Genomic DNA, 22,334 nt, shown 5'->3' with positions numbered 1-22,334 from the left:
AGACTGTGGAAGGAGGCTGGCCCGTTTGAATCACGGCTCCCACTCACTAGCTGTGGGATTTGGGCCAAGCTGCTTACGTTTTCTCCTCCGTAAAATGGTAACACAAGCAGACCAGGGGTGCGGCACGGGCACATGACACACACTCAGGAATGGCCACCGGCCTTAACCCAGAAGCGACAGGCAGCAGAGAAGCCCCCACCACCCAGGTAACCCACAGTCAGAGCAGCCCCCGATGACATTCCAGTTCCCAGAGCACCTGCCAGGACGTCAGCACTGTATTTCAGCCCTCCCAGGGTTTCCATGGAAAGCAAAGAGAAACATTTCCTATGGCATTTTACCTAGTTTTCACCTCAACACTAAAAAGACTTTTAAATTTAAAGATCATACACATTTTTTTTTGGAAATTTTATTATTATTATTTTTTATTATTGCAAATTTCTGGTAAAGGAAAGAACATGGAAGCCGATTCTCATGTAAACACTGGTGAGCAGAGTCCTGCGGTGGCTGGCGGCTCCCCACCTTGGCTGCACACTGAAATGCCCAGGGCCTCTGACACATACGATGCCCGCCACCTGCTGCCCAGAGGGTCCGACTTCATGGGTCTGGGGGGTGCAGACAGGCACCAGTAGCTTTGCTAACTCCTCCAGGTGATTCCAACGTGTAGCCAAGGCAGAGAACCCATGTGGTCGCTCATTGTCGGGGTAGGGGGGCTGGCAATGTCAGAAGCACCTGAGAAGAGTTCAGCTGACAGCCGAGTGTCACCTGCTTACATCACCGCCCCCACCCTGGCGGGAGTCTAGCTGGTGTCCCTCCCCCATCTTCCCAAGTGTCAGATGTGCTGATTCTTCCTCCTCAGACGCCCCAGGGGAGAGAGACGCTGGAGGGCATGTGGCTCTCTGTGGCCTGGCATGTGGCTCTTTGTGCTTAAGCGTGACAACTACACAAAACTCGGTTGCTCTATCGCAAAAAGAAATTCACTTTCTGATTCCAAAAGAGTATGAAGCTCTCTTTTCTTGGTTAAGTGGAAATTTGTGACAAAATAAGAAAATACGTGTTGGATGACATATTCCTCATATAACCGCTCACGTCCAAAGTTTAAAATAAAAAAAATTGACAAGCCATTGAGAGTAAAATGTTATGTACTCTAGCAGCATATTTTATATGGGCAAACAGTAATAGCCAGTTAGGTATTTCATTTGCGATTTATTCTAAAAATAGAAAATGCTTTTATTTTCCTGAGTCCTTGACAAACAAAAGAAAAAGAATTTTATTTTATTTTAAAAGTATTCCTGTGTTTCTTTTTCTTGGGGCACCCTCACAGTTTAGAACGGTGCGTCTCACTGTCAGTTTTTACATACAGAGGTGAACAAACATCACTGGTGCCAATTTTCAAAGACTAGTCAGATATGGCGATTGAAAATAAAACACCCATCATCTACACAGTTGCTCAAGATGGAAGTTTCTTGACAGTGTTATAAATGCAATATCAATTTGATTCTTTGTCCATACAAAAGTATGAATTTCTATTCCATTAGTAAGACTGAATGATTAATGTCTTAACAGTGACAAAAATTTTAGAACATTTAAAAAATACAGAGGATCCCATTTTTACATCATAATTCTAATGAATTATCATGCCTTCTATTCTGTCTTCATAACTTTTATAGGGTACAGTGCATTGACATGATAAAACCAAGGCACAAGAATACAGTTACAATAAGTGTATACAAACTCGAGCACTTTGTGCCGATTTTGGAAACATTTAGAGAGATCGTAAAATCTGAAAAATTATCACATTCTATTATGATTAATGAACAATTAATTGTGCAGTAAATAGACTATTAACCACCATTCCGTTATTAAAGATATGGCTATCACTATACAGGCAGTAGATAATTCAAAGGTAGTTTTAAATATTAAAACTGGCATATCTAGGTGGTTGCTGTAGATATTTTGCCTTGCATTATCTAGATGAGTTTCCATTTACTTCGCATTCTATATGGCAGTTATCAATTTTTAAACTATTTCCGTTACATAAATGGTGGGGTTTCTTCCAAATGTCAAATCCTTTCCCCTTACAAAAGACAGCAGATTTACAGGAAGATAACCAGTATAGGAAATGCATAGACAACAATAATCAAATCCAAGTATGGACTCAAAGGTTGGATTCTAACCTATCGGGACATTCTCTTAATTTAGGGTGAGGAGCAACACATTCCTGGGACAGCTCATTAGTTTCTGAATTAAAAATCACCATGACATTTTTCGAAATAGTAAACAGTCTTGGCTAGAGCATCAAGCACTGAAGAAAAATTAAGTCTTTTCATTCATAAAATGAAGAAGATAAAAAGCTTTTTTTAAAATCCAGGGGGAGGGGGATAATTCCATTGAATTTAGAGAAGTGAAATAAAGTGGTAAAAATCGTACTGAATACTTTTAAAGAAAAGAGTGTTTTCAAGACTCAAGGTAAACATTTAGACCCATGAGAACACATTTCTTGGCACATGCACGCAGTGGGTGGAACGACCCTGAACACAGCAAGGGCTACAGAGGTGTCTAGCCCCAAGCCCCACTGGCAAAACCTTCCTTTAGGTCCCTGTCCCACCCCCCTTCACACAGGAGCTTCCGGCTTCTGCATTTGTTGGATTTGCTTCTGTAGCTGGTCCTTGTCCAGCTTCATCTTGGCTTCGAGAACTTGCCTGAGAGACCCTATGCTTTCATAGATGGCTGTAAACCCTGTAAGGAGAGGTAAGTTTCACAGGAGTTAGTATTTTTTTTAAAAACACTGTATCAAATTCTGTAGCATATAATAATGGTTGATTCTGGCAAAAATTATTAATAGATGCTAAAATCCCTGGGGTAAACGTTTGATGGGAAACAAGTGAGTTCCATGCTCTCTCTCTCTAGAGATTACTTTTTTTTTGAGACAGAGTCTCACTTTGTTGCCCAGGCTAGAGTGAGTGCTGTGGCGTCAGCCTAGCTCACAGCAACCTCAAACTCCTGGGCTCAAGCAATCCTGCTGCCTCAGCCTTCAGAGTAGCTTGGACTATAGGCATGTGCCACCATGCCTGGCTGATTTTTTCTATATATATTAGTTGGCCAATTAATTTCTTTCTATTTATAGTAGAGACAGGGTCTCGCTCTTGCTCAGGCTGGTCTCGAACTCCTGACCTTGAGCAATCCGCCCGCCTCGGCCTCCCAGAGTGCTAGGATTACAGGAGTGAGCGACCGTGCCTGGCCAAGAGATTACGTTTTGATTACAAACAGGGAAAAGGAACAATGGGAGAAATCTGGCATATAACACTTTAACCAAGTGCCCAAAGCTCACATCACCAATACTGGGAACAGCCAACATTGGGTACCTCCTGATAAGATGCCCTAGGTAGGACACAACATCACTTCCGTGGCACTTCTGTCCAAAACACACAACCTGAATCATATATCAGGAGGAAGCAAACAATCCCAAACTGAAGGGCATTCTACAAAATACTGGCCTGGATTATTAAAAAATGTCAAGATCACCGAGGAATTGATGCAAATGAACAGAGACTAGATAAACATGCTTACTATGATGTGTGATTCTGGATGAGAACATCAGTGGCCAACGGGTATATTAAAAGGCGCTGAACATCACTGATCATCGTGGGAATGCTGTTAGAATGGACTTTCATCAAAAAGCGGAAAGATAACAAGTGTTGGTGAGGGTGTGAAGAAAAGAGAACCCTTGTACGCTGTTGGTGGGACTACAGAATGGGGCATCCATTGTGGAAAACAGGACAGAGGTCCCTAAAGAAATTATAAATAGAGCTATCATATGAGCTAAGGATCGCACTGCTGAGTGTACACCCAAAGGAAATGAAATCACTGCCTTATAAAGATATCCACCCTCCCAGGTTCACTGCATTATAGCTAAGATATGAAAAAAACAGTGCCTGTCAATGGATGAATGCATTTAAAAAGCTGTGGTGTATATATATATAGAATGAGTATTATTCAGCCTGACAAAGGGAGATCCTGCCATTTGCCATGACGTGGATGAGCCTGGAGGACATGATGCTAAGTGAAATGAGCCAGGCACGGAAAGACAAATACTACGTGATCTCATATATGGAATCTAAAAAAGAGACAGAAAGAGAGAGAAAAGAAAGTCAAATACAGTGAAATGGTGATTACCAGAGACACAGGAGGAGAGGAGGAAATGGGTGATGTAGGTCCCAGGATACAAACTGCAGATATGTAGCCTGAATAAGTCTAGACGTCTAATGTACAACATGAGGACCACAGTCAGTAGCATTGTACTGTATTGGGGATTTCTGCTGAAAGAGTAGATTTTAGGTGCTCTTCCCACATACCCACGAAAAAGGGTAACTATGTTAAGATTATGGATGTTAATTTGCTTGAACAGAGTAACCATTTCACTATTTATATGTATATCAAAACATCTTGCTGGGGAGGAGGGGATGGGTATATACATACATAATGAGTACGATGTGCACCATCTGGGGGATGGACATGCTTGAAGCTCTGACTGGGGCGGGGGGCAAGGCAATATACATAACCTAAACATTTGTACCCCCATAATAGGCTAAAAAAATATTGCTGTGTACCTTAAATATATACAGTAAAATTTTTTTAATTTTTAAAAAAAGAACCTGGACTGGAAAAGATTTGCTCTAAAGAAAACAATAAAATTTTTTTAATTTAAAAAAGAAAAGAACCTAGACTGGAAAAGATTTGCTCTAAAGCTGAGAATTGAATATTGAAAAACTTTTCACTGAGTTACATTGTACATTGTAGTTATTTAAGGGAATACCTTTGTCCTTAGAGTATATACGCTGAAATAATAAAGGGGTAAAAAAGGCATCATGACTTCTGCAACTTCTAAATGATTCAGGAAAAAAAATTATATTCATATATACATATGCTTACAGATATTAAGCATATTTCTAAAATATTAACAATTGGTGAATCTAGAATATATAGAGTTTTTGGACTATTCTTACAGCTTTTCTAAATTGGAAATTATTTCAAATAAAAAGTCAAAAAAAAAAACCCATTAAAAAAGGAGTTCAGGCTGGGCACAGTGGCTCATGCCTGAAATCCCAGCACTTGGGAAAGCTGCAGGAGATCTCTGGAAGCCAGGGGTCCAAGACTAGCCTGGGCAACACAGCAAGACTCCACCTCTAAAAGCATAAGAAAAATTAGTCCACACCTGCGGTCCCAGCTACTTGGGAGGCTGAGGTGGGAGGCTCTCTTGAGCCCAGAAGTCTGAGGCTGCAGTGAGCTATGATCACACCACTGCACTCCAGCCTTGGGGACAGAGTGACATTCTATCTTTGAAAAAAAAAAAAAATTTAAAAGAAGGAGTTCATATTATTCTGCATTCCTATTGGTTTTCAAATGTTTAAAAGAAAAGTCTTATCTTCATTAGTAAAATTTATAATTTTCACCCAAAAAATTCTCTTCATGCAACAATTCATGAAAAAAATAATTATACATTAAAAATAATGTTCTTACTGACATAGACAGATACAACATATTACTAAATAAAAACAGCATGTAGAGTATGAACTTTTATCTGGAAAAGCGCATGAATATCCTACATGTAGTGGACGCCTTTTCAGCCTTCACCCATCTGCACCCAGATACTCAAAATAAACAGCAAAAATATTTAAAATATATATATATATCCTACATGTATAGAAAGATGTACATAAAAGTGACCTCCAAGTGAGAGTTGTATTTTAAAAAATATTTTACCCTTTATGATTTTCCATTAAGAAATGCATTGTTTTTATAGCAAAAAATAGTTTTTTAGTTTTAATTTTCAAAAGGCTCATATGCATTTAGGTACTAAATATTAACAACCCCAGTGGTGTGTTCAATGGATAACAAACTAATCCAGGAAATGATGCGAAGATAAACATTGATGAAATATTCAAATGCCATATTCTCAGAGCCCAAAAGACTGAGAAAGAAAACTCGTTTTTATCTTTACGAGCTCTCCAATTCACAAACTTAATTGTAGCTTCTATTTAAATTAAATAATAAACTTCTGATAGCAACAACAAAATTATCCTTGGGATAACCAACTACTTTTATTTCTACGGGGCCAAAACAGAATGATTCCAAAGAAGAAAATTCATGGAATCACAGAATTGGAAGGAGCTAGGAAATAATGTAGTCGTGCTTTTCATGCCAAAAGACCGTCTCCTCCTTTCCTGACCACGATCAACCAGCATCCACTTGAATACTGTCAGTAACAAAGAATTTTCAAGCTCATAAAGCTATTAGTATCTAACAGGAACCATTAATTGTAAGATACTTGGGCCTCACATTGAGTTAAAATCTGTCTTCCAGTAACTTCCACTTACTGGTCCCAGTTCTGTATTCCTGAGTTCAAAGTGTAAATGGAATCCCTCCTTTGTACAACAGCACTCAGAACTTCAAATGAGCTCTCTAATGTTTTCCTCTAAACGAGTGTGACTTAATGGGCCTTGTTGACTTCTGAGCTAAGGGCAATCATTCATCGCTAGGGCGGTGGTGCTGTATGCTGCTAGCAGCATGAAATAAGCCCCCCAAAGCCCCTCAAAGATACATGCTTACTTCTGAGTCATGCTGACCTTGGCTATACAATGACAGGAATCTGCAGATAGTGCTAAAGAAAATGCTCAGTTGCAAGCTGAGCAATTGTAGTTTTGTTCGCCCATCCCTCGTGGCGGCTCTATATATGGTTGACATGCACACAGCATTTTAGCTCCATGCAGCACGACTACTTAGAAAATCAACAGAGTGCATTTCACTGTTACCACCATTAGCCAGGTTCATAGGTCGCTGCAGAGCCACACTAATCAATAGGCTTTTAGATGCAATAGAAAATAAGCCATGGGAGGGCGTTGGTTGGGCCTACCGGCATTAATTTCTGCTTTCATTTCCTTTAGGCTCTGGTTCATCTGCAGCTCCAGCTTGGTGATGCGCCCGTGTATCTTCTCCTCGTCCTGCTTTGTCCTCGGCCCATCACTCGGCTTCCTCTGACCCTCTTCTATTTTGTCCAGTCTGGCTGACATGTGGCTGAGCTTCTTCTCCATGTCCCTTTCACTGGCTCCCTGAGATGCACGATAAGAAGTGGACTTGATTACTCGAAAAAGAAAGTCTGTACAGTGTGTGCATCAGCCATAATAAATAACATCACTTAACAACAACCTGCGGGGAACAGAATGGCTTGCTTGTTGGTTGCTTGTTGCTCAGCCCAATATCCGTTCTCCATTTCTCCCTTAACAGATCCCCAATTTGCAGCTGGGTACAAGGTCATCCAGAATAAAGACTACATTTTCCACTGTATCCTGAATTTGGTGTGGCCATGTGATTATGTTCTAGCCAATGAGATGGAAGCACAGGTATGTGGCAGCTTCCAGGAAAAGTTAAAAGATAGCTAATATCCTTACTCCTTCCTTCTTCCTTCTGTCCCTGGAATTCAGACATAATGGCTGGAATTCTGGCAGACATTTGAATTATGAGGACGTGGGTTACTCTCTAGGACTGGCAAAAAGTTAAGCTAGAAGGATCCTGGGTCACTGAGGACTGACAAGCCATTGTATCAGTCTTTTTTTTTTTTTTTTTTTGAGACAGAGTCTCACTCTGTTGCCTGGGCTAAAGTGTTGTGGCATCAGCCTAGCTCACAGCAACCTCAAACTCCCAGGCTCAAGTGATTCTACTGTCTCAGCCTCCTGAGTAGTTGGGACTACAGGCATGTGCCACCATGCCTGGTTAATTTTTTCTACATATTTTTAGTTGGCCAATTAATTTCTTTCTAATTTTTAGTAGAGATGGTGTCTCACTCTTGCTCAGGCTGGTTTCAAACTCCTGACCTTGAGCGATCCTCCTGCCTTGGCCTCCCAGAGTGCTAGGATTACAGGCTGTATCAGTTTTATATTGCCTATACCCAGACTTCTTTTATGTGAAATATAAAATAAGCTTCTATTTTAATAAAGCCATCATTATTCTGGGATTTACTGTTAGTTATTAAACCAATCCACATGTAAAAGTAAACAATGATCCAAAGACCCTGACTTCTTAGTACCAATGTGTTAGTAGGAATCTAAGTAAATCAATCAGATCTGGTGAAAATAGGGGGGAAATATTTTTAAAATACATTTGAAATATTAAAATATTTTGGAATATTAAGTATTTTCTTTGCTTTCCTTTCCACCATGCTTGGTTTTTAGGGATTCTGTGTAGCAGGCGGGCTTTAGAGGCCAGGACTACGAACAGCAAGCTGTCAGTGGGATACAGCAAGACAAAGCTCTCCTGACTCTGCTCAGTGCACGGTGTGCAACTCCACAGCCCCGCATCTAGAAAGAGCAGAGTCAGGCATGCAAACCAGTCACTTCAGCATCAATCATCAAAGTCCAACAGGAGGAAGTAGTGCGAGAGAAGGGAAAGGGAAATGGTCACACTAAATAACCAAAACCCACAAAAATGTGCTTGTAAAGTTGCTTGTGCTTGTAAATGTGCTTGTAAAGCTTGTAAAGTGGTTTGAGCGTCTACTGATTTTGAAGACTAAATAAGCAAGACTTTTTTTTTTTCCTTTTTCAAAAACTATGTTTTATTGCTTTTGATTGACCAATATAATGAGCTCATTGGTTCCAAGGGCATTATGCTTCCATTACATGTCTTTCCATAAAAGAAATACTTAGGCTTTTATGTCTCATCACACTCATGATAAAAGTAAAACCAATGAATGCAACAGCTAAATTATACTTCCTTTGCTTTGACATTTTAAACTTCATCTTAACGCCAATGCGAATACAGATAGGAGCAAGACTTTTTTTGATACGGTTTTTGAGCAGTTCTGCGAACCTTAATTCTGAGACAGACTGGGGTGAACGGAGAAGGAAGATGAAAAAGAAAATAGTAGATTTTGTTTACATGTTTGCGCTGTGCTACCGCACACGGCCACTACGGTGGAATGGCGGGGTCTGGAGGGAAAAATCTATTCAGCACCAGTGAAAAGCAAAACCAGATCAGGAAATTAAAACGAACCAGGATGAAGTTGGTAACTGTTAGTTTTGTTTGTCTGTCTGTTTAATCAAAATGGTCCCTAGACTTTAAATAACTGTTAGTTTATTTAGAAATGGAGACGGACAATTTGGATCGTTAAGATCTTGGACTTAAATTCATCTTAACTAAAAGTACTGAAATTTTCTACTTGGTCTTTGTTAACCAAAACAGGTCAAAGTGCTCCATCTCTTTAAGGAGTACAAAGACTCAATAATGAACTAAGGCAACAGATTCTTTAGGTGCTGCCAACTAAACCAGTGATAAGTTGGCAAGTATTATTCAAACACTATAGGCCCCCACTGAGTAACTTTACCAAATTATTGCTAAACATCAATACCTACACTGTTTTCCTTAACAACCAAGGAAAGCTGATCAATTTTCTGTAAAAGTTCTTTTTCTATCCGCTCTTGTTCTTGTTGCAACCAACTTCGTGCCGATAAAATCTGGTTACTGAGTTCCTCAACTGTACCTTTAAACCTAAAAAGAAGAAAATTAGCAAGTTAGATGTAGAACAATTTCCTAATGACATCAAACAACCTCCATTTCCAACTATCAGACTTACGGTAAATACGTCAGCATTAAACTCAGCTTGGTCAGAATTACATCCTTGCCTTTCCTTAGTACTGCCTTAGTGCTGAGCTGGGAAGCGGAAAGGCAGGAGGACACAACAGAAAAGCACCTGATGATGACTCCTAGCCACGAGGAGTAGGCAGTATGGGCGCTGAGGTGACACACGGTGACACAGAGCTGTGCCAGGTGCTACCTCTACAGTTCCGGGGTCCACAAGTGTCTCCCATCTCCTCTGCGAGGTCCCCCTCGTTCCCCGCCTCCTCTTCCCTGTCCCTTCTGTCTCCCATGACTGGAGCCTGGCTCCCTTTCCCGCTGATGCTCCCCAAATTGCTCTTGCCCCAGATGGATATTTTCTAATTTAAGTCAAAAGGGAAATTGAAAGGAAAAGAAAACACCTCCCAACTTTCTAGGCCTCTAGTCCTCTCCCTTTCCAAATTCCTTTTATTAACAGTAGCTGCCCATATATGCTACCTCTCCTTAATTACTTTTTTTCTAATTTGCATTATGATGTGCAATAAAAGCACAGAAGAATATGTCATGTGATTTAATTCATAATAACATGAACATCCATTGTAGCAGAGCCACTGCTTGTGCTGCAATATCTGTTCTCTTCTTCCCTATTAATTAAGAAGCCCTTGAATGGCAACCTGGCACGTGGCTGTCTAGCCGGAGATCGCACTTCCCAGCCTCCCTTGCAGTGAGGTGTGGTCACACGAGTAAGTCGGACCGTGGGACGCACGTGGAAGTGATAAGCACACTTTTCTTTAAAAACAATGCTGCTGCCATGCACTCTCTCCCTGACCCAGCAGACTGGGAAGAAGCAAGGACTGGAGCCACAGAGAACCCAAACTGAGTTGTGGGCGCTGCCCCGCCTGCTCTGGGCCACTGTTCCCTCCACTGTTGCGTGGCAGCCACAACACTGCAGCTAACCTGAGCCCCAACTAACACAACCACGTACCCCCCAGCCCACTTAAGACTTCTAAGGTCCTGAGTGTGCTCCCCAATCACCCCACACCCCTAGACATAACCATTAACTGGAATTTACTATTCTTTATCAGTTTATTGGTTTAGATCCTAAAACGACATATTTTCCAGCATTGCATATGTTAAAATTTTACCTAAATGGGACAATAACACCGTGTGAGTTTCTACAACCTCTTTTTTCGCTCAACACTCTATCTGTGGTATTCATCCATGCTGATGGGTATAGCTGTGGCTAATTCATTTTCATTTTCATTGTTGAATGATATTCCATTTTACAAATATACAACAGTTTATCCATTCTTTTGTTGATGGATGCTTGTTTTGGTTTGTTTTTATCAATCCTTGCTATTACAAATAATGGTGTTATAAAAATACTGACACATAGCTCCTGATTCACACATGCAAGAATTTCTCTAGGGTATGAACATGTGCAACTTTTCCAGAAAACACCAGCTTGCTTTCCAGGGTAGCTGTAACACCTCACATTTTACTCGATGGTACAAAGAGGTCTTGTTCTCCGCATCCTTGCCAACACTTTTGCATATCTGATCTGAATTTTTGGCCTTTGGATTTTTTCTAACATTTGGAAATTATACACTGTAATTTTATTCCTTTCGAATAAAAATTTTAATAGACACATTTAATTTATCAAAGCCTAAAGTTATTCAATATCTGTAATGTGATCCTAAAAATCTCCTTAGCACACTTTAATTTCAGAAACCTTCCTCCTAATTTATGTGTTGTTGTAAGGTGATATTCTACAGTGTTTGGACACTGCACAAATTAGACCTTAATATTATTGTCCGTTTAGTTTTCCCATTTCATCATATTGTTGGCTCATCCTTTCTTCTTTTATCTCAGACCTTCCTTTTGTATTATTTTCTTTTTACCTAAAAGCTATCTTTTAAAAATTCCTTTAGTAAACTCTGAGTTCTTATTTGCCTGAAAGACCTTTATTTTGTCATTGTGTTGTCAATCATTCTGTCTCAGCACGTGAAGGTTTTAGACCACCTTCCTCAGCCTCCGTTAACACAGCCGAGAAACCAGCATTGGTCTGAGTTCTCTCTCGGCCTTAAGATCTTCTATCTGTGTTTGGTGATCTGCAGTTTGACGTATCTAGTATCTAGTCTTGGTTTTTTGTTTTTTGGGTATTTTTTTGAGATAGAGTCTCCCCCTGTTGCCCAGGCTATAGTGATTGCCATGGCATCAGCCTAGCTCACAACAACCTCAAACTCCTGGGCTCAAGCAATCCTGCTGCCTCAGCCTCCCGAGTAGCTGGGACTACAGGCATGTGCCACCATGCCCAGCTAATTTTTATATATATATATATTTTTTTTTTTTCTTTTTAGCTGGCCAATTAATTTCTATTTATAGTAGATATGGGGATCTCGCTCTTGCTCAGGCTAGTTTCAAACTCCTGACCTCAAGCAGTCCTCCCACCTCGGCCTCCCAGAGTGCTAGGATTACAGGCGTGAGCCACCGCGCCCAGCCTAGTCTTGGTTCTTTACTGATTCCACTAGAATGCATCTGGCTTTCTACATTCGAGACTTCTCTATCCTCAGTTCTGTATAATTATCTGCCACCAGATCTTTGGCTATTGCTTCTCCTCTGTTTTCTCTATCGTCTCCTCACAGAGTTCTGATTGGGCACAGGTTGGGCCTCCTCACTCTTGTCCTCTTATCTTCGCTTTCTACCGCTCCCACCAAACCCACACCTGCACGCTGGCCACCCCCATCCAGCCGCCTGAGTCCCACCGCCTCACCCTCACCATCCGTTCCCGCCACCCGTGCCGTCTATGCCCTCACCCTACCCTGTGTGGTAAGGCCTTCTTCAGCTCTCCCCTCAAACCTCCCTTCCTCAGGAGGGCCCTGCCACCAGGCCTCTGTTACTCTCGTAGCATTGCGCTGTTAGTTTCCTGGGGCTGCTCTGAGAAATTACCACAGACTCGGGGGCATAAAGCAACAGCAGTTTATTCTCTCACAGTTCTGGAAGCTAGAAGTCCACGGTAGGTGTCACTGGGGGAAAGTCAAGGTGTCTGCAGGGGTGGTTCCCTCTAGGGGCTCTGAGGGGAGAATCATTTCCTTGCCTTTTGCAGCTTCTGGTGGCCACCTGTGCTCCTGTAACCCCGCCCTCCATCTCCAAAGCGTGTCACTCCAGTCTCGCTCCCACTGTCACATGGCCTCCTCTCTGGACTCCGACCCTCCTGCCCCCCTCTAGTGGGAACGTCTGGCTCACTCAGTTAACCCAGGATAACCTACCTTTTTTTTTTTTTTTTTTTTTTGAGCAGAGTCTTGCTCTGTCACTCAGGCTAGAGTGCCATGGCATCAGCCTGGCTCACAGCAACCTCAAACTCCTGGGCTCAAGCGATCCTCCTGCCTCAGCCTCCCAAGTAGCTGGGACTACAGGCATGTGCCACCATGCCTGGCTAATTTTTTTTCTTTCTATTGTTAGTTGTCCATTGAATTTATTTTTATTTTTTAGTAGAGACTGGGTCTCACTCTTGCTCAGGCTGGTCTCAAACTCCTGAGCTCAAGCGATCCTCCTGCCTCGACCTCCCAGAGTGCTAGGATTACAGGTGTGAGCCACCGCACCTGGCCCATAACCTATTTCCCTAAAGTAACCACATGTACAGAGTCCCTTTTTCCACATAAGGTTACATATTCGCCAGTTCCAGGGATAGGGACACAGAGATATCTGGCGGGCCTTTATTCAGCTTACCACAACGACACTCCTTTCCTTCAAAGACCTGTCACCACTAGCAAGAATACAGCATATGCTTATTTAAGTAATTGGTTGATTAATGGTCATCAGCTCCATAGACTGTCAACCCCACAACGATAAGAATGGAATCCTCTTTTTGTGCATTCCTTGTTCCTCAGCTCCCTGGCCAGTACTCAATAAGCATTTTTCGAATGAACACATGGATTATTATCCAATCCCTAAAAACAATAATTATGAAGGAAATGTGGCAACATGCTATGTGGAAACTTCTCCTTTTAACTTCCATTATCGTTTTCACTTTGTACAAGAAACAAAATCCAAGAGGAAAAAATATATATAATATTGCATAAACTCATAAAGAACTTCAACCAAAAAAAAATTTTTTTTATAAATTGATTACTTACTTCGTGTCCAAAAGCTGAAGCTGGTGGTTACTGTCTCTGTGGGACATCTTCAGTTTGGTGCTCTGCTCCGATATTGACAAGTCCACTCTGTTCAGAAGCTGAGAAATCTGAAAAAGAAACCTTGCTTGTAAATATCATGTCTAACCTCTTCAGATGTAAATTCAGAAAACATTTAGTAAGCCATATTCTAGTCAACAGCACTAAGATTCAATCAAATTTAGTAAATTCATTTAGGAGTACACCTCATCTTTCCACCTCCGTTTTTTTTTCTTACACACCTGTCAAAAATAAAGACCAGTAGCACTGCTGAAATATTCATCATGCACCAGCCCTTAACTGTACAGCTCCCTGATGAGCATGTCCAACTCCTGCCCAGGGCCACCACTTCTACTGGCTGGCATGAAATACAGTCAACTTCACCTTGGGATTTCTAGATCAGTGTGGCTGCTAGTCACAGAAAATGAAATTTTTATTGTTTATGAAATTCATTAAGGTCCCATGTTTACCACCATATCAAGTCAGGTCACCAGTAAATATAACTTGTAGACTATATCCCTTCTGCTCCCTTCTCCCACTACCTACCCATTTCCCTTGTCTTTTTTTTTGAGACATAGTCTCACTCTGCTGCCAGGGCTAGAGTGCTATGGCATCAGCCTAACTCACAGCAACCTCAAACTCCTGGGCTCAAGCGATCCTCCTGCCTCAATCTCCCAAGTAGCTAGGACTACAGGCATGCACCACCATGCCTGGCTAATTTTTTCTACTTATATTTAGTTGTCCAGCTAATATACTTCTATTTTTAATAGTGATGTGGTCTCACTCTTGCTCAGGCAGGTCTCAAACTCCTGAGCTCAAACGATCCACCCACCTCGGCCTCCCAGAGTGTTAGGATTATAGGCGTGAGCCACCTCGCCCAGCCTCCCTTGTCTTTTTTACTAAAATTTAATGTTAAACTAGGCCTTTGTGAAATGTCTACATTTTCTGCAAAATTTATGATGTTTAATGTTCCTTACTTAAAGCTTCATGGTATTTGTCAGATCCAGAATAATGAAAAAGTATGTCTCTTTTGATGAATTTCTGTACCTATTTTACTTGGCTTGGCTACCTACCGGGAAGCTTAAGATTTCCTTACAATTTTCTGGTGAAATAATTCCATCCTCACTCATTCTTCAAAAAAAAAAAAAAAAGTATTGGACTTGTCTTTTTATTCTTTTTTCATATTTCACATAGTAGCTTCAGATCATAGTTGAAGGTAGTTAGAGTTTAAATATTTTTAACACAATAAATTGGCCAGATGCCCCTGTTTTACTGGAATAGCCTCTCTTTAAACAAACAAGAGCAAATATGGCAGATACTATGGGAAAAGTCTTAGAAGACAAGACTTAACTATGGCAAAGTGCCCAAAAACCAAACTGCGAAATGCCGAGAGTTTTGCTTTGTGAAATTAATCTGTGAATTTCAAGGTCAAATGCTCTCAGCTCCATTAGCCAGCCTACCCTCCAGCTTTGTCCTACTTTTGTCTCACACACAGACTGTGTGAAGAGGTAGCACACACCATTGGTCCTAAGTGAAAACCATAACTATTTCCTGAGCCAGAGACTGGGACAAGTGGCACGGAAAGCAATGCTTGGCCACTTACTTGTGCAAGAGATACTCTCAGAGATGGAATTTAGAATTTCTGGAATATATTAATTGTTTTAGGAACAAGGGAAAGAATCTTTTACAATTGGGACTATACAGAAAAATCTTGGTGGTTTGGTTGCCAGGCTCATGAAGAGCCGCTCCAGTCAAATAGAGAAGGAAGAAGTAAAAAAAGAGAGAGGCTTTTATTTGCATAAACCCATGCACGCTGGGTGCCCCAGCTGGTTTCTCCTGTAAGAAATAATCAACACCATGTTATTCTTAGCTAAGAATAAATTAACCCTCTTTTAAAAGCTACCTGAAACAGGTCATACCTGTCCCTCTGCATCTTTGATTTTTGTTTCCAGGATAAGTTTGGCAGCTTGCTGTTCTTTGTTCAAGTGCTGGAGCCCCTCGTAGGTCGTTTTGTGCTCTGCAGAGAGCCTGGCTATGCTGGCGTCACATCTGTCCGGGCAGAGAACAAAGCTACTTCTTATTAAAGTTTAAAAACGTGCACAAAAAAAACCAACAACAACAACAAAAAAAAAACGTGCACGAAAGCTTCTTTACATACTATAAAATGCAAAACCCCACTCAAAGAAGCTGCGCTATCCATCATCCTTTTGAACGGAGGTTCAAATAGATTCAGAGAGCTGCCCTCATTATGGTTTTTAAGCTAAACCACTTAATGAGGATAGAGACGTAACCGCCAAGAAGCAAAGTCTTTACAATGCTCATGGGTATGACACTGGATATCCGGTGAGAGCTCGATTACAAAGAGCATGTCTGGTGTGCTGGGTGTGGTCTGTCTCTGCTCAGCACCACCCTGCCCTTTAAAATTCGGGGCCTCCTTGGATCCGGGAAGCAACTTCTACCACATTGGAAAGGATCTCTTCCAAACTGCTACCAAACAGCTGTAAGGCTGCGTGCTTCAAGCAGTGTCCAGAGCACGGAAGGCTCTGCGGCTGGTCCAAGCTCGAGTGAAAGCTGCTCTGCCCCACGGGCCTTGCAACTTAGCAGATCCAAAGGTGCCCCAGAGATCTGTGGCAGATAAGTTGTGCATGAAGCCTCTGTCAAGCCCCACCAGGAGAGTCGCAGAAGAGACCCCTAGGAATTTAGAGCTAAGTGATACCCTGTTTTGAGACAATCACTCCTCTTTTGAGAAGAAACTGTTGGCTTGCTACTGGGCTCTAGCAGAGAGGACTGAATGCCTAAGCATGGGACATTAGGTGACCCTGCAATCTGAACAGTCCATCACGAACATTATGCCATAAAGGTGGGCATATGAGAAGCACTCCATCTTTGAGGGGAGGTAGATTATAGACATCAGACTTGAGCAGGTCCTGAAGGCACAAGTAAGCTACAGGATCCCAGACTCCCGTGGCATCTACCCCTGCCACTGTGCCAGCTCTGCTGAAACCCAAACCCATGAGTTCTTCAAGTACCTATAGCTTCTCAGCCAGGCGCAGTGGGCCACACCTATAGTCCCGGCTACTTGGGAGGCTGAGGCGGGAGAATCGCTTGAGCCCAGGAGCTCAAGGTCATCCTGGGCAACATAGCAAAACCTCATCTCTTAAAAAAGAAGAAGAAGAAATAAAAATTTAAAAATAAAGAAAGATGCTATGGCTGCTTGAAGAGTTCTTGATGACCAGGTAGACTGAAGGAGAAAAAGTCAGGCCTGGCTCACAGACATTCAAGGGAAGTAGCTAATTGTAAGAGATTTGAGGGGAAAAAGAAAATTGGAGGACTGGCGATAAGGAAAACAGGTTATATAAATGGATCACTCATAACTGACAAAACATTTTTGCTTCTTGTGAATTCTCTTGGTATCACAGGGGCTGAAGCGCCCAAACTATACTTCCCAGAGTCCTTTGCCAGAAGGGTTCTGAGTTAGATTCCGCCAGTGAGAGGCTCTTACGCGAGACATGGAAGGTAGAAGAGAAGAAGCCCTGACTCTCCCCTGGGAGTGGTAAATTGCAGGTGTGAGGTGTAAGGCACATTCCTGCAAAGCACTGCTGTGCTGTAGGCAGCTAAGATTATCAATGGCTTCTTTCTGTGGTTCTTACATATAAACATTAGGATCATCTTATCAAGTTCTATGTAAAACTCTATTGAGATTTTAGTTGTCATCTCGTTGAGTCTAAAGATCAATTTGAGAGAACTGACAGGGTTTTTTTGTTTTGTTTTCTTTTTTTGAGACAGGGTCTCACTCTGTTGCCTAGGCTAGAGTGCCACAGCATCAGCCTAGCTCACAGCAACCTCAAACCCCCGGGCTCAAGCAATCCTCCTGCCTCAGCCTCCCGAGTAGCTGAGACTACAGGCATGCACCACCATGCCCGGCTAATTTTTTCTATATATTTTTAATTGGCCAATTAATTTCTTTCTGTTTTTAGTAGAGACTCTCTTGCTCGCTCTTGCTCAGGCTGGTTTCAAACTCCTGACCATGAGCAATCCTCCCGCCTCGGCCTCCCAGAATGCTAGGATTACACATGTGAACCACTGTGCCCGGCCAAGAATTGATAGTTTTAAAAATATTAAAGCTTCCTATCTTTGAACAAAATTTCTATTTACTTCTGTTTTCTTGCTATCTCCATATTTAAAATTTGTAAAAATGTTCCCTGTAGAGGTCTTGAACATATTTTGTTAGAGTTATGCCTAGTTGCTTTTATTTTCTCTGATTTTATTTTTAATTGTTATCTTCTTTTTAAGTATATTTTCTAGGCTGGTGGCACACACCTATAATCCCAGCACTCTTGAAGGCCAAGGCAGGGGGATGGCTTGAGCTAAGGAGTTCGAGTGATTTAAACATAGGTTAAGGAAATTTTCTTACATTCCTAATTTACTAGAGTCTTTATCATGAATAGGTATTGTACTTTCTTCAATGTTTTTGCATCTGTTCAAATAATCAGCTGACTTCTCTCTTTTAATCTGAAATGTAAATTCAGCAAGGTGACTAGATAACTTAATATATAAAACTCAGTTTCCTTTTGTAAACCAATAGTGAACAACTAGAAAATAAACTCTTTTTTTTTTTTTTTTGAGACAAGAGTCTTACTCTGACACCCCAGCTAGAGTGCAGTGGTGTCATCGTATGTAGACCACTGCAACCTCAAACTCCTGGGCTCAGGGGATCCTCACACCTCGGTCTCCCAGAGTGCTAGGATTACAGGCATGAGCCACTGTGCCCGGCCACAAACACCTCATAGAAGGCGACTTCAGGGTTCTAACATAGCTGTGTGCATGAATACAGAGCTTTAGTTAAACAAGAATTTTCAGTGAATCTGATCAGTTTTCCCATTTCATCTTGAATGAACCAATAATGTACTCGTTACGAATTTTCCCTTTTCAGGTCTTTGGGCCACTGTTGTTTTTGTTTTGTTTTGTTTTGTTTTTTTACTATCATTTGCTGTGTACTTATGGGCCACTGTTACCTCCCAGGTACAGTTCCAGGTTATGGCCATCAGGTGGCAGAGTGACTCTATTGCTAGGCCACGTCATCAGTGATGGCAGGGAGGTGATGGCAGTGAGGGCTCTGAAGCCCATCAACAGAGTCCCAAAAGTCTAACAGCCGGCATGACTTGGAGAACCATGCTTAAGCAGAACTTCTCTGACGGCTTATGACATAGTGGCAGAGCACACGAAAGGCAGTAACATTTAAAACATTAATTTGGTTGCTTATTTTCCACATTATTATAATTTTCGTATGTATGCATAATTATTATATATATGCAACATTAAGCCCTTTAGAACTGGCAATCATTTAATGGAATCAGACTATAGAACAATTTATGTCCCAGGGCATTGTCAGAACAGTAAAGCGATACGTCAGCAATTAGCAGAACCTAAGATTTGGATGTGATAGCAACAGAGCCAATGGAAGAAGAAAGAGGTAGACAAAGGGAGCTTTGCCAAAACCATGGTCACTGCAGGTGATTGTGCCTACCCAAAACTATACCCTTTGAGGAGTGACATCAGAGGTTCCACACTGCAGGGGAAATAGAGATCCCCAAAATAGTCCAGCCATGCCACTAACCAAATAAGCAAGCAAACAACCACAAAAACAAGCCTAGGGGGCTTATACCCAGAGTTGCTATGATATACTACCTAAATGTCCAGGAAAATGTGAACTATACACGGGGGGGGTGGGGGGGGGGTGGGGGGAAGCAAGTAAAAGAAACTGTTGTGAGAAAGCACAAATGTCAGATTTATAAGATAAGGACCTCAGGCCGGGCACGGTGGCTCAAGCCTGTAATCCTAGCACTCTGGGAGGCGGAGGCGGGCGGATTGCTCGAGGTCAGGAGTTTGAAACCAGCCTGAGCAAGAGCGAGACCCCGTCTCTACTATAAATAGAAAGAAATTAATTGGACAACTAATATATATAGAAAAAATTAGCCGGGCATGGTGGCGCATGCCTGTAGTCCCAGATACTCAGGAGGCTGAGGCAGCAGGATTGCTTGAGCCAAGGAGTTTGAGGTTGCTGTGAGCTAGGCTGATGCCACACCACTCACTCTAGCCTGGGCAACAAAGCGAGACTCTGTCTCAAAAAAAAAAAGATAAGGACATCAAACAACTATTATAAATAAGGTGATCAAATATAGGATGATCAAAACCACACCTTAAAAGTAAAGGAATGTATAATGACAATGTCTCATCAAATAGAGAATATCGATACAGGGATAGAAATTATAAAAAATAAGAACAACCAGCATCACTACCACCACCACCACAACCACATGAAAATTCTGGAATTAAAAAGCACAATAACATAAATTAAAAATTCACAGAGGGGCTCAACAGAGGATTTTAACTAGTAGAACAAAGAATTGGCAAACTTCAAAATAGATGGATAGATGAAAACAACCTGACAAACAGAGAGAAAAAAAGAAGAAAGAAAAGTGAAGAGAGCCCCCGGAAAATGTGGGACACCATTACATGCACCAATATATGCGTAACAAGAATAACAGGACAGGAAAGAAAGAAAGGAGTGGAACAAATATTCAAGAAAATAATGGCTGAAAACTTGATGGAAACTATTGATCAACACATACAAGTAGTTCAACGAACTCCGAGTAGGATAAATGCCAAAAGATCCACACCAGAAACATCACAGTAAATATGCTGAAAACCAAAAACAAAGAGAAAAATTTGAAAGCAGCAAGACAAATCAATTCATCACACACAAGGGAACCAGAATAACATTAACAGCTGATTTCTCATCAGAAACAATTGAGGCCAGAAGACCGTGGATGACATATTCAAGGTGCTAAAAGAAAAAAGCTGTCAACCAAAACTACCTTCTTTCAAAAATTAAAGGCAAAATGAAGATATCCCAGAAAAAACAAAAACTGAGAGAATTTACGATAGAAAACCCACTCTACAAGAAATACCAAAGGAAGTTCCTCAGGGTGAAAGTAAATGCTCCAGATAGTAATTTGAATCCTCATGAAAAAACACAGAGCACTGGTGAGGTAATTATGTAATTATAAAGGGCAATATAAAAGAATATTTTGTCTCCTTTCTTTTTTTTTGTTGTTTTTTTTGTTTTTTGTTTTTTTGTTTTTTTTTGTTTTTTGTTTCTTTGTTTTTTTTGGTTTTTTTTTTTGTTTGTTTGTTTGTTTGTTTGTCTCCTTTCTTAACTGAAAAGATACATCACAAAAATTGTAACTATAAGAAAATTGAGTGGCTATACTAATATCAAACAAAATAAACTTTAAAACAAAAAGTTATTAGAGACAATGAGAGACATTTTATAATGACAAAAGGGTCAATCCATCAAGAACATATAACAATTATAAACATATATGACCTAACAAGAAGGCCCTAAAATATTATACATGAAGTAAAAATTGACAGACGAGAAGGAAGAAATAGACAATTCAACTATAATAGTTGGAAACTTCAATACTCTGCTTTCTTTCCTTTCTTGTTTTTCTTTTCTTCTCTCTCTCTCTCTTTTTTTTTTAGACACAGGATCTCGTTCTGTAAGCCATGCTGGAGTGCAGTGACAAGTGATGTGATCATAGCTCACTGTAACCTCAAAACACCTGGGCTTAGATAATCCTCCCACCTAAGCCTCCCGAGTAGCTGGGACTACAAGTGCGTACCACTAGCCCATCTAATTTGTTTATATTTTGTAGAGACAGGGTCTTGCCATGTTGCCAGGCTTCCACTTTCAATAATAATTAGAACAATTAAGCAGAATATCAAAAGCAAACAGAAGGCTTGAACAGCATTATATACCAACTAGACCTAACAGACTTCTATAGAACATTCCACATAACAACGAATTCTTCTCAAGTGCACTGGAATATTCTCTGGGATAGACTATGTTTCAGGCCATAAAACAAGCCTAAACAAATTTTGAAAGGATCAAAATAGTACAAGTGCGTTCTCTAATCACAATGGAGTGGAATTAGAAATCAAAACAGAAAGAAATTTGAGAAATTCACCAATATATGGACATTATTAAACACAGTTCTGAAAAAAAAAATCAATGAGTCAAAAAATTGGAAAGTTAGAAAATACATTGAGATAAATGAAAATGAACACTCAACATACTGAAATTTATGGATGCGGCTATAGCAGTGCTTAGAAATTTATAGTTGTAAATGCCTACAATAAAGAAGAAAAATGCTCAGTGTGGTGACTCACACCTATAATCCTAACACTTTGGGAAGCTGAGGCAGGAGGACTGCTTGAGGCCAGGAGTTCAAGACTAGCCTGACCAACATAAGGAGACCCTATCTCTACAAAAAATAGAAAAATTAGCCAGGCATGCTGGCATTTGCCTGTAGTCCCCAGCTACTCAGGAGGCTGAGACAGGAGGATCAGTTGAGCCTAGGAGTTTGAGTTTGCATTAAGCTATGATGATACTACTGTACTACAGCAGCAGAGCAAGACGAAAGAAAGAAAAATGAGAAGAGAAGAGAAGAGAAGAGAAGAGAAGAGAAGAGAAGAGAAGAGAAGAGAAGAGAA

At 41.0% G+C, this 22,334-nt stretch overlaps 1 protein-coding gene across 3 annotated transcripts in view; it reads right to left on the bottom strand.

The window, feature by feature from the left end:
* Positions 1-392: 392 nt before the first annotated feature.
* FAM81A (family with sequence similarity 81 member A) overlaps positions 393-22,334 on the bottom strand; it is a 95,475-nt gene continuing 73,533 nt past the window's right edge. For 2 of the 3 annotated variants that reach the window (XM_076004429.1, XM_076004431.1), the window contains 5 exons: positions 15,695-15,824; positions 13,740-13,846; positions 9,402-9,537; positions 6,911-7,106; positions 444-2,736 (listed from right to left, as the gene is read on the bottom strand). In XM_076004429.1, the coding sequence (XP_075860544.1) occupies positions 2,612-2,736; positions 6,911-7,106; positions 9,402-9,537; positions 13,740-13,846; positions 15,695-15,824 (694 nt within the window). In that variant the 3' untranslated portion in view covers positions 444-2,611. Of the gene's footprint in view, positions 2,737-6,910; positions 7,107-9,401; positions 9,538-13,739; positions 13,847-15,694; positions 15,825-22,334 lie in introns of all 3 variants that reach the window. The other variant, XM_076004430.1, reaches the window with a different exon arrangement.

This window comes from Microcebus murinus, chromosome 6, assembly GCF_040939455.1.
Source record: "Microcebus murinus isolate Inina chromosome 6, M.murinus_Inina_mat1.0, whole genome shotgun sequence".
NCBI lineage: Eukaryota > Metazoa > Chordata > Mammalia > Primates > Cheirogaleidae > Microcebus > Microcebus murinus.
The sequence above is the reverse complement of the archived record's forward strand: the minus strand, read 5'-3'. Positions and strand labels throughout refer to the sequence as shown.